Here is a 12,816-nt window from a genome sequence, read left to right as displayed (position 1 = left end):
GAAATTTCAATGGGTTACTGCGGAACACTACACGAACAAGCTGCCTCATCTGAGCATAGATCAGAGCCGGTATCTATCAAACAGTAATTATCTACCGTTTACAGTAATTAGAGGAATGTTTTACGCTAAGCTTGAAAAGAATCAAAGAGAAACTCTATTCCAGAAAACATGGGCGGCACAGTGGTGCAGCTGGTAGAGCTGCTGCCTCACAGTGCCAGACACCCGGGTTCAATTCTGGCCTAGAGTGCTATCTGTGTGGAGTTTGCACGTTCTCCCTTTAACCACGTGGCTTTCCTCTGGGTGCTCCTAGTTTCCTCCCACATCCCAAAAATGTGCGGGTCTGTTGGTTAATTGGCTTCTGTAAATTGCCCCGAATGTGTAGGGTGTGATGTGAAAGTGGTCCAACATAGAACTAGTATGAACGGGTAATCGATGGTCAGTGTAGACCTGGTGGGCTGAAGGGCCTGTTTCCGTGCTGTATCTATAAATTTAACTAAACCCTACTGTCAACATTCAGACTATTCGATGCATTTGGTGTCAGAACAGTTTATTAACTTTAAAATTAGTATAAAAGGTCCCTAAAGAATATGAAAACCTAGGGTTATCCTACTTCACACCTTGGCAGGGATCTTAGCTGGATGATTTTCAAGAATAAGCCTCTTCAGGTGAAGAATCCAAAGCCTCTTGTCCTGCATTGACTTGGCCTGTAACAAAATATGACAAGCATGAAGAGAATTTGAGATGACTTGATGTCATACAGAAACACCTTCAGAAAGGATCTAACTTCATTCATAATTCCACATCACATTTTATCACAACTCAGGGCTCTTCAACTGGCCCTTTCCTCATACTTACTAATCACAGCCCCACACAAACGTTTAAGACAGAGACGTGTATATTTTTGATATTACAAGCATACCAAGGATACAAAGTGCTGGACTTTGCAGCAGGTCGGGCAGCATCTCTGGAGAACATGGATAGGTGACGTTTCAGATTGGAACTCTGTGTCATATCATATCATATACATACAGCCGGAAACAGGCCTTTTCGGCCCTCCAAGTCCGTGCCGCCCAGTGATCCCCGCACATTAACACTATCCTACACCAACTAGGGACAATTTTTACATTTACCCAGCCAATTAACCTACATACCTGTACGTCTTTGGAGTGTGGGAGGAAACCGAAGATCTCGGAGTAAACCCACGCAGGTCACGGGGAGAACGTACAAACTCCTTACAGTGCAGCACCCGTAGTCAGGATCGAACCTGAGTCTCCGGCGCTGCATTCGCTGTAAAGCAGCAACTCTACCGCTGCGCCACCGTGCCGCCTGGGAAAACCAACTTCCACAGATCCTTGTTTCCACCAGTATACCAAGGGATTGTAGATAAAAAGTAGGCAATTGGATTTGAGAAACAGATCATCCACCACCTAATCAATGGCAGAGCACGTCAGAGGGAATAAATACCCTGCTCTTATTCTTACGCAAATGTGATTTCAAGTAGAGAGACGCAAGGAACTGCAGATGTTGGAATCTTAAGCAAAAAACAAAGTGCTGGAGGAATTTTGCAGGTCAGGCAGCATCTGAGGAGGGAAATGGACAGATGGTATTTCAGGTCCAAACTCTTTTTCAGACTGAATGTCTTGATTGGAAACATCGTCTGTCCATTTCCCTCCACAGTTAACCTGCTGAGTTCCCCCAGTTTATGATTTGAATTATTATTATTAAAAATATACATTCAAGAAATTGCCTGGCCTATTTCTGGAACCCAATCCGAACTTCCTTTTCCACTTCATGAAGCACTGGTAGCTGAATCTACGTACTTTAACCCATGTAAGAGGACACTCTTTTTTTTTTTTAATAACTTGCATACATTAGAAAGATTACAAAAAAATGTCAAAATTTAACCTCACTAAATCAGAAAAAAAGATTGGAGAAACAAGCTGAAATGCGGGGAGAAGGAACTTATTATGCATGCTTCAGGGTGAGTAATTTACGCTTTCCAATATTGGTGTCGGTTCATTACTGTCACATGTACTGAGATACAATGAAAAACTGATTTGGGTGCAAGATCAAGTGAGTGAATAATTCATGAGTGATTCATCACCTGATGAGTACATCAGGTAGTGCAAAAGATACAAAAACAAAAACAGTGCTGAATATAGTGTTTCAAGCCACAAAGAAAGTGCAGTAGAAAGAAGAGCAAGAGTTACAGTGGGATAGATTGGGAGATCAGAACTTAGCTTGAGGGGTCCTGTCAATAGTCCGATAACAGCGGGGAAGAGCTTTTCATCAATCTGATAGTTCATGCTTTGCACCTTCTGCCCGTTGAGAGTAAGAAGAAGAGGCAATGACTGGTGTGTAAGTGATCTGTGATTATGTTGGCTGTTTTCCTAAGGCATCGTGAAATGTAGATGGCTTTGAGGGGGGTGGGTGGCTGCATACTTTGCAAAATCTTGCAGTCTTTGGCAGAGCAGATGCTAAACCAAGTTGTGGTGCATCCCGATAGGATGCGTTCTGCAGCATATCAGTAGAAATCGGTAAGAGTCATTGGAGACATGCCAAATCTCCCTAATCTTCAGAGGAAGAAGCGGCGTTGGTGTGCTTTCTTGGCTGTAGCGACAATGTTTGTATGGCACATCGACATCTGCTGCCAGGAAACACCTCCTCATCTCATGCCTGCTGTCTATTCATGAAGCCATGCCACGCTTACCCTGTAGAACGCAACGAGAGATTATCCTACCTGGACTGTGTGCTGCACTTTGGGATTCTTGTAGTGGAAAACACTGAAACCAAGAGGCTCCTTCGGTATCACCTCCACAAGCATCAAGTTGCAACACTGCAAAAGGAAGAAATCATGGCAACTTTAATTCAACCAGAGCTCAATCTTTTATTTACACATTTTATTAGCTCCCCCCCCCCCCACACACACACACACACACCCACACACACATTTCAACTGGAAGTTGAGAAAAAAAAATCCAACAAGCAGTATCAGGTCAAAAGTGTTGGTTTTACATTGTGCTTTTACATATCCCAGCGTGTCATTAGGAGGAGCAATCAGACCAAAGTCATCTCCAAGCCACATTAGACTACGTGACCTGACTCGGCCTCTGTAGATTTTGTGTTTGGGGGAAGGAGGGAGAGCCAGGACTCCAGGAGGAAAGTGCAGATGGCTAATGGCATGGCTGCCAATGGTGGCATATAAAGTTGTGGGTTTAGAAGAGACCAAAATTAAAGAATCACAGAACATTTCAGACCTCACAGTTATTTCTGATACAAGTCATTGAAGGTGCAACAAGCATTTGAACAAAAGGATGGAAATCATAAATTTGGGTTTTTACTGGGCTGGGTGGCAAAGTAGCACAGCTAGCAGACCTGCTGTCTCACAGCTCCAAAGCCATGTTTGTGGTGTTTTGCACTCTCCCACTGTAACCACGTGGGTTTCATCTGGGTGTTCCAGTGTCTTCCCACATCCCAAAAGATGTGTGGGTCGGTGGGATAATTGGTCGCTGTACATCACCCTATGTAGATGGGTGGTAGAATCTGAGGGGAATGGGTGAGGATGCAGGAAGAATAGGTAAACTAGGAATAGTATCACAGGTCCTCCCCGGGGCACAACAGGATTCCATTCCTGAGAGCTGTTTGTAATCCAAGTCGGCAATGCAGTCACAAACTGTGTCCCCATGTGGCTGAAGTTGTCTGCAAGCGTAAAGCAACCAGTAATCCATCCCATGGTCCCTCAAGAGTTTGTTCATATGTAGGGGCTGTACACAAGTTGTGCATTTGTAACCTGGAGAGTACCTGAACTTTCTAAGCTAGCATGGATTCATTGGGCTGAATGGTCTCCTCCTACATCGTACTGCTAGTGGGCATTGAGGCGTTCAGTTACCAGAAGCTGGTGAATTATCTATTGTTTAAATGGATAACGTAGGATGAAAGAATAATAATTGAGGGTGGAACTCTGCTTACTGATGTTGTAGATGGCTGCAAAGCAGGCCTTTCAGGGGAACATTTCTAGTTCAGCATAGTACTTCCAAAGGCAAACCAGAGAACTTTCAGGTAAAAAGCAAAGGAGCCATATTAAAATAAAACAGTTCTTACCAAAATATGAGCTTTATAGGCATAAGTTTCTTCCCTTTTTTTAGTGATGAGAAGAAGTTTATCTAAAAGAAACAAAGTGCGTTCATTTTTGGCCCGCTGAAAGCGGAATGTTCCCTCTAAGACCAGCTCTCCATAGCTGGTCAAGTCTGGACCTTTCCAATTTGTCAGTAGGCTTTGTATCTCCTTAACAAGAACACAGACAAATAATCAAACAACAGCAGTAATAAAACAGATCATCTAATGCAGTCAAAAAACTGCAACTGGAGTAACCCTTCCCAACCAGCTGACCTTCGTCAGTTAGAATTGTTCATAACTGTAGCTGTAGCTTTTCAACTCAAATACCACCTCTCTACCAATAACCTGTATGAAACTTTCCAATCCGGATTCCGCTCCAACCACAGTACTGAAACTGCGCTCCTCAAAATCACCAACGACCTTCTCCTCTCCTCTGACGCTGGCAACCTCAACATCCTCATCCTACTCGACCTCAGCGCCGCCTTTGACACCATAAATCACTCCATTCTCCTCACCCGACCTGAAACCTCCTTTAACATCACCGGCACAGCCCTATCCTGGATCAAATCTTACCTCTCCGACAGGCACCAGTTCATCTCCATTAACAACTGTAAATCCTCCACCGCTCCCCTCCCCCAAGGTGTCCCCCAAGGCTCAGTTCTTGGCCCCCTCCTCTTCATCCTCTACCTGTTCCCCCTTGGTCAATTAATCCGCCGTCATGGTCTCAACTTCCACTGCTTCGCTGATGATATCCAGCTCCTCATCTCCACCAAGTCAATCTCCCCCACCACACACTCTACACTGACAAACTGCATCACTGAAATAAAATCTTGGCTTCAATCAAATTTCCTCAAACTCAACTGCAACAAATCCGAAATCATCATCATTGGTCCAAAAACGCTCACCAAATCCACCCAAAACTTCATCCTCAATATTGATAGTCTCCCAGTATCCACCTCCCCTCACATCCGGAATCTTGGATTCATCTTTGATCAAACCCTCTCCTTCGACAAACACATCAAACACATCACCAAGACAGCCTTCTTCTACCTCAAAAACATCGCCCATCTCCGTCCATCCCTCTCCTCCACAGCTGCAGAAACCCTCATCCACGCCTTCATCACCTCCCGTCTGGACTACTGCAACAGCCTCCTCTATGGCTCACCCTCAAAAATCATCAGTAAACTTCAATACATTCAAAACTCCGCTGCCCGTCTACTCACCCACTCCCCGATCCGTGACCATATCACCCCCGTCCTTTACAAGCTCCACTGGCTCCCCATCCCCCAGAGAATCCAGTACAAAATCCTCCTCATGACCTACAAAGCCCTCCATAACCTGGCCCCATCCTACCTGACTGACCTCCTCCACAGACACACTCCCACCTGTACCCTCCGCTCTGCTGCTGCCAACCTCCTGTCCCCCCCCATCCGGACCAAACTCAGATCCTGGGGGGACAGGGCTTTCTCCATCGCTGCTCCCACCCTATGGAACTCACTACCCCAAACCGTCAGAGACTCCTCCTCACTCACCACATTCAAAACATCACTGAAGTCTCACCTGTCAGCACTGCCTTCAACCACTGACCGTCACCTCACCTTCTGTCTCCTTTTTCTGTTCGTTTACTTATTTATCTATTTATTTTCTTCTCTATGTTCTAGTAATCCCTGTAAAGCGTCTTTGAGTGTTTGACAAGCGCTATATAAATGTAATGCATTATTATTATTATTATTATTATAACATTTCCTCTACCCCGACCCTCTACATGGGTGCCTCTCAGGATTGTGTGCTCAGCCCCTTGATCAACTCCCTTCACACCACCAACTGTGTGGCCAAGTACAACGCCAACTTTATCTTTAGCGGCACCTATGATACCACTATTGTCTGCCAGATCAACAATAATGATGAAACAAAAGTTTTTTCAGCCAAATATTAATCTCTCAGGTAACTGCCACTCTGAGACATTTTGGCAAAATAACAGCATTTCAGCAAAACGACAACATCTTTCGGATAGGAGGTTGTCTCTGGTTGATTTAATTTTCCCTCAATCCCTATGGCCACTGAGGCTCATACAAACATAGAAAATAGGTGCAGGAGGCCATTTGGCCCTTCGAGCCCGCACCGCCATTCATTGTGATCATGGCTGTTCATCCCCAATTAGTAACCCATACCAGCCTTCTCCCCAAATCCCTTGATTCTGCTAGCTCCAAGAACTCTAACTCTTTTAAAATCATCCAGTGAATTGGTCTCCACTGCCTTCTGTGGCAGAGAATTCCACAAATTCACAACTCTCTGGGTGAAAAAGTTTTTCCCATCTCAGTTTTAAATGGCCTCCCCCTTTATTCATAGACTGTGGGCCCTGGTTCTGGACTCCCCCAACATTGGGAACATTTTTCCTGCTTGTCCAGTCCTTTTATAATTTTATATGTTTCTATAACATCCCCTCTCATCCTTCTAAACTCCAGTGAATGCAAGCCCAGTCTTTCCAATCTTTCCTCACATGACAGTCCCTCCATCCCTGGGATTAATCTCGTGAACCTACGCTGCACTTCCTCAATAGCAAGGATGTCCTTCCTCAAATTAGGAGACCAAAACTGCACGCAATACTCCAGATGTGGTCTCGCCAGGGCCCTGTACAACTGCAGAAGGACCTCTTTACTCCTATACTCAAATTCTCTCGTTATGAAGGCCAACGTGCCACTAGCTTTCTTCACTGCTGTACCTGCATGTCATCAAAGTATCTTCCACCCTGAACTACAAACTGGGAATTAAATCTTCAGCAAAGCGACAACGTCTAAATTAACAATTGGCTTCTGGGGCATGGGTATGGGCAATGAACTCTGTCTGCAGCATTATTCCTCCCATATTGAATGTGTTCTTCAAATCCTGTTGGCGATTACCTGCAGCCTTACTGCGTGCTCGTGTTTCCTCTTCATGTCATTAATGTGCCAAGCCACCCTCTGCATTGTGTCAATGGCATCCTGCACCACATCATAGCACTCTGTATCCTTCTCCAGATGACTAACTATTTCCTGTAAACAATAGCCAAAGGATAAAACAGATCATTAAAGAAACATCACAACATAGAACTGAAATCAATGACAACCCAGTTCTCAGACAATTTATCATGGTGTGTGTTCGATCCAGGATGACTTACACTATTGAGGCTTGCCCATGAATAATGACATTTACTTCAAATGTTCAAAGGGAAAAATGCTTGTTGCAGATAACCAAGAATAGGTTTAAAATGGAGATGGAATCTGGAGAGAGGTGGTGGGGGGGGGGGGGGGGGGGGGGGGGGGTGGGCGGTGGCAGGGGTAAATTTGAGGATGACCAGGTAGGCAGATGCAGAGAAAATAACAGGCCACTAGAATCATGGAGCCAACTTCCATTTGGAGAACAGACTCCTAAAGGATCACTGTCTACTCTTAAGTAGAATCTGGCAAAAGGTATATGCTTTCAAAAAGATTATGTGGAAGTGCAGACATTTTTTATATCAAATAAATGTCTTCCCTTTACAGCACCACACACAAATAAATCAATTTCCACTTTGGTGGTTAATAATTTTTCTACTTCAAAAGCAAGGAAATCCAAATACTTCCCCATCTCCATGAAGGCAATATGACCTTGTTACAAACTGTCATACTAATCTTCAAGGGTAACTCAACTAATTATCTCCACCCATTAACAAATGACATTGGTTCAGGCGTCAGAAGCCATAGACAGTCGGTGAAGGGCATCAAATGTTACGGTGAGAAGGCAGGAGAATGGGGCTGAGAGGGGAAAATAGACGAGCCACGATTGAATAGCAGAGCAGACTCGATGGTCGAATCCCCTAATGTCTTATGGTCTTCTGAAGATATTTTTTATGAGGCTGTTACTAAGCATTTCAATAAGTAACACAAATAGCATTTTGGATTTTGCATTCTTGCTGCCGACAGACTGATTCATGTTAAGGATATGTACTGACATGTCATATTAAACATTTGTACACACAGGATCGATACCCAGATTTTGATTGAAATCTCTAACAGATGAAAGCTCTAGAGACATTGTCTGAACATACAAGGATACATGAGGCAAATTAAGTTAGGCTCTTGTGACCTCCTGTACTATTAACATTGTACAACCCTTACAAATGCTGTATGTTAACAGGGAAGAAGAGGTAGACAATGATTAATTTGGGCCTGTTCCTCATAAGCTTCTAATGACAAGATAACTTATAAATGAAAGGCAGCATGAATTGCCACTAAAGTCATCGCAACGTGTTGGACTTGGACAAAGAACACGTGGTAACCACATACATGCAAGAGAAGATGATACTTGAGGATACGTTGCACAGGTTTGAGAAGGTAGGATCCCAATGGAAGTGAGTGTTTCAAAGTCTCCTGTCGCTCCCTGAAGAATTTGGCAAGCACTTTGTTCCTCATACATTCCGTTAACACGGCTACGGACCTGCAAGTAACATAAAATGATCAGAGGCTCTGGGAAAACCTTGGTTCTTGTACAAGATATCTGGACTAATCTTCTTCATTCTAGTGCTGAATGTCATGATGATTCCTAATGATGGCTGCTCTCCAGAGACGCTGCACCTTTGCCTCAATTTTTTTAGTTGTTTTCCTTCTTTCGATATTCTGCTTTGTTGCTGCGTCATGGAACACCAGATATAAATACATTAAATGATATTAGCAGTATCATTGCTGCTCATGAGTAAGGAGAACGCCGGATCTCTTATGCCACTGTTCCCTCAAGAGCTGCAGAACATCAAGTTCCAAATCAGGCAAAATCCATGGCAGAGTGCACATTCTAAACTCTGAGTGCACAATTAAAGACCTTGATAGATCAGCATATTGATCATTTATCCAAATATTTTCCACCACTTATTTAACAAACATCGTGCTGTATCAGTTGTTTTGTTTTTAAATATTACAAATTCTGGGCACCATGTTACAGGAGAGATGTTGTCAAGTTGGAAATGGTACAGAGAAGATTTACAAGGATGCTGCCAGGATTTGAGGGTCTGAGCTACAGGGAGACGTTGAGCAGGCTGTGACTATTCCCTGGAGCGCAGGAGGATGAGGGGTGATGTTATAGAGGTGAATAAAATCATGAGAGGAATAGATTGTGTAGACACAGAGTATCTTGCCCAGATTAGGGGAATCAACAACCAGAGGGCATAGGTTTAAGGTTAACAGGAAATATTTTATCGGAATCTGAAGGGTAACTTTTTCACACAAAGGTTGGCGAGTATATGGAGTGAGCTGCCGGAGGAAGTAGTTGAAACAAGGGTCATCGCAATGTTTAAGAAGCATTTAGACAGGTACCTGAATAGGACAGGTTTAGAGGGATATGGGCCAAGCGTGTGCGGGTAGGTGAGACATGTTGGTTTGTGTGGGCAAGTTGGGCCACAAGGCCTTTTTCCACACTGTATGACACTATAAATTAGATAATTGCCAACCAACCATATAATCATTGCACAGTGATACAGTAGTTAGTGAGCATTAGTAGGAAAAAAAATGCATCTGCTGGTTTAAATCGAAGGTAGACACAAAATGCTGGAGTAACTCAGCGGGTCAGGCAGCATCTCAGGAGAGAAGGAATGGGTGACGTTTTGGGTCGAGATCCTTCTTCAGTCTGATGTCAGGGGAGGGGGTGGGCCAAAGATAGGATGTAGACGGAGACAGGAAGACAAAGATAGGATGTAGACGCATTGTTCAATCTATTCTTCGATCTCAGGTGCTGTCTGCGTGTACTCCCTGTGAATGTGTAGTACTCCCCCGCACATCCTCGCGTACCCCAAAGGCATGATGGTAGTTATTTGGCCACTGTTAATTACCCCTAATGTAAGTGGACGGCAAGCGAATAAAGGGGGAAGGGTGTTGATGGACATGCAAGAAAGAAGTCGCAAAGGGAAGAGTGCAGGTATGGGGATGTGTGATTGCTCCCACAGTCAGCACAGTCTCAGTGGGCCAAATGGCCTCCTCCCATTTTTGAGAATATGAAATCAAACTGTTCCAGATTCGATCATCATCCTATCAGCTGACTGCCAGATTTAGCCCCAGTGCAGTACAGAGAGAATCGAAAGGATGCAGGATAAATGATGGCACAGCTCACATGGACAAATTCACTATTTCTTCAAAAGAAACCGATGTACAGCTCAAATTACAGAATGCCTCCTTGATACTTTTAAGGGCAATTTTAATCTAATTGAATGGCTGGGAAACACAAGATTGGTTTTGACCCAGGTTGAAACAATAATACTCATCATTAAATCAAAACGAGGTAGAATATTAAAACCAGCATCCACTGATGCACCAGTTTCCTGGGGGCCAAAGCAGGACCGTTCTCGTCGCGGTCCCTGTCAGATTCTACAAGTATCTGCAAATCCTGCTACCATCAGTGGATGCATGAAACCTACCAAGACTGACAACATCTACTTCCTCTCTGGCATTGCACCTCCTGGAATCAGAAGAGCTGTAGCCAGTCAAAATGAACGCCTCAGACAATCATTTGATGAAAGACACCCCCTACATGACCACACTTTGCTACCTCAGCGTTTGAAATCACGCAGGAAGTTTCCTCTCTTCTGCCCATCCCCTGGACTGCAGTGCATCGTCCCAGAAGGCTCAAACTCTGGGAAGAGGGACTAGAGAAATCTCCGGAAGACATTTACATGGCAATCGATGCCTCTGAGAAACTCCCACCAGGTTCCGACCAACCGTGGATAACCTGGCGCAGTCTCCACAGACTGCGGACAGGCATGGGGAGGAGCAAATCGAATGTGCTGAAGTGGGGATGTACTGAAGATGCGGCAGACTGCGAGTGCGGACGGGGCCTCCAGACTATGGGACATCTCCTGAGCTGTGACACGCTGCATGACACATGCACTGTAAAGGGTCTTGCAGAGGCCAACGACGTGTCACCAAAATTTGCTCTCTATTGGCAAACAGTTGTGTGATGACACGAATAAAAAGCAGTTTCCTTATGTTACAATTTCCCAGCAAACTAACAAAACAACCTCAGCATTATCTGATGATTTCAAAGCTTCAGTGCAAACCATGCTTGGCCTTCACACTTGTGATGCTGACCTACCTGGGGTAGTTTGTGCAGTACTGTGTATAAATGTGGAACTCTTCACTCTGAAAATCAAGAAAAACAAACACATCAGACCCTATTCATTTATCAAAAGCTCCAACACTAGTTAGATTAGTTTTGGCAGATCAGCAATGACAGGTTTTAAACAAACTACTGTCAGTGAAGACTTGGCCACATCAAGATTAGACGGCCAGGATTTCAGTCAGTTCAGCAATACTGGACTTGCAACAGGCTAGATAGAATAGGCTTCAACATTAAACTGATGTGCCGAAGTTGGTTAACACAATCCCATTGCGGTGGGAAGAAAATACTATCACCTTTGGTAGGCAAATTCAGAACATAGGCTCATTATTTATGAATTAGAGATAGGGTGTTGAGGGGTAATATCAGTAAACGTTTCCTTATAAAGTATGGGAAAATACTGTTTCAAACACCTTGAGGGGAGGGAGTGGGCATGTGAAAATCAAACCAAGATCAATACAATTTTGTTAGCTGCAACTGGTCTCATGCAACACTGGAAAGGCATAGGTTAACACCAAGGCTTCAGATTAAGTTCAGATTAAGATTCAGGTACATTATCAGCAAATTGGGCTTTTTGACTTGCCTGAACTGGTACTATATGTACCCCAACAGAATCAAACCAGGAAACCTTCTGGTAAATAAATTCTATACCCAGAGACTTTGACTTTCTTCCTCGCTGTGATATCTTCAACCAGACAAGACTCCAGTTGACAGAATATTTTAAAGTAGAAATTTGTTAAATCAGAATATGTTTCCTTAATAATCAATCCAAGCAAATAGAATTTCGTTTTGATTTAAAAATCATAAGGAGATCCCCAGATATTCAGTTGACTCAAGTGTGACAGGGAGTAACAGCACAGAGAGCACCAATTAGTGCTCTAAGGATCTAGGTTTGATCCAGGCCATGAATGTTGACCATGTGGAGTCTACATCTCTTACCCTGTGATTTTGTGTTTCCTCCCGGTGTTCCAGTTTTCCCTCACTTCCCAGACATGCTGGTAGCTAATGAAAACGTGCAAGTCAAGGTTAAAAAAATAAAAGGCATCAATGAGAAAAAGGGTATCAGGGGTTACGAGGAGAAAGCAGGAAAATGGGGTTGAGAAGCAAAGATAGATCAGCCATGATTGAATGGCGGAGTAGACTTGACGGGCAAAACGGCCTAATTCTGCTCCTGTCACTTATGAATAATACGTTGCAGAGCCACAAGGAACAGAGATGGGAAACGAGAACGATGGCATTGTCCCTTTTGGAAACAGCACGAACACGTTGGATCAATAGCCTTCTTCTGTGTTGTTATAGGGTGGTAAAATTCATGTAGGAAGCACAAGAAATAACCCTTATCGGCAGTCTTGTGCACACACATAAGGTAAAGTGAACCTGAAAGTAGGATTTGTTGTTCTTTCCAGCTTGCACGCTGAATCTGAAGGCACGCTGGCATTTACCTTCGCGACAAAACATTCCGCAATCGCAACTGGGTCACTGTCACAGCTCTCCAGATCTCGAAGCAGTTCACTGTAAATAGAAAGCAAAGCCACGTTTTAAATGAATACCCACAGATCTTGCAGGTGGCTCCTGATCAGCAGT

The 12,816-nt window shown here is 43.9% G+C and overlaps 1 protein-coding gene across 5 annotated transcripts in view; it reads right to left on the bottom strand.

Moving 5' to 3' along the window:
- LOC144596773 (pleckstrin homology domain-containing family G member 1) overlaps positions 1–12,816 on the bottom strand; it is a 181,164-nt gene that overhangs the window by 26,436 nt on the left and 141,912 nt on the right. For all 5 annotated transcript variants that reach the window (XM_078405545.1, XM_078405543.1, XM_078405544.1 and 2 more), the window contains 7 exons: positions 12,675–12,744; positions 11,209–11,255; positions 8,421–8,571; positions 7,017–7,148; positions 4,102–4,284; positions 2,741–2,836; positions 618–704 (listed from right to left, as the gene is read on the bottom strand). In XM_078405545.1, coding sequence (XP_078261671.1) covers positions 618–704; positions 2,741–2,836; positions 4,102–4,284; positions 7,017–7,148; positions 8,421–8,571; positions 11,209–11,255; positions 12,675–12,744 — 766 coding nt within the window. The remainder of the gene's footprint in view (positions 1–617; positions 705–2,740; positions 2,837–4,101; positions 4,285–7,016; positions 7,149–8,420; positions 8,572–11,208; positions 11,256–12,674; positions 12,745–12,816) is intronic.

Source organism: Rhinoraja longicauda, chromosome 9 (assembly GCF_053455715.1).
Source record: "Rhinoraja longicauda isolate Sanriku21f chromosome 9, sRhiLon1.1, whole genome shotgun sequence".
Classification (NCBI taxonomy): domain Eukaryota; kingdom Metazoa; phylum Chordata; class Chondrichthyes; order Rajiformes; family Arhynchobatidae; genus Rhinoraja; species Rhinoraja longicauda.
Note: the sequence above shows the minus strand (reverse complement) of the source record. Positions and strands in the feature narration are given on the sequence as shown.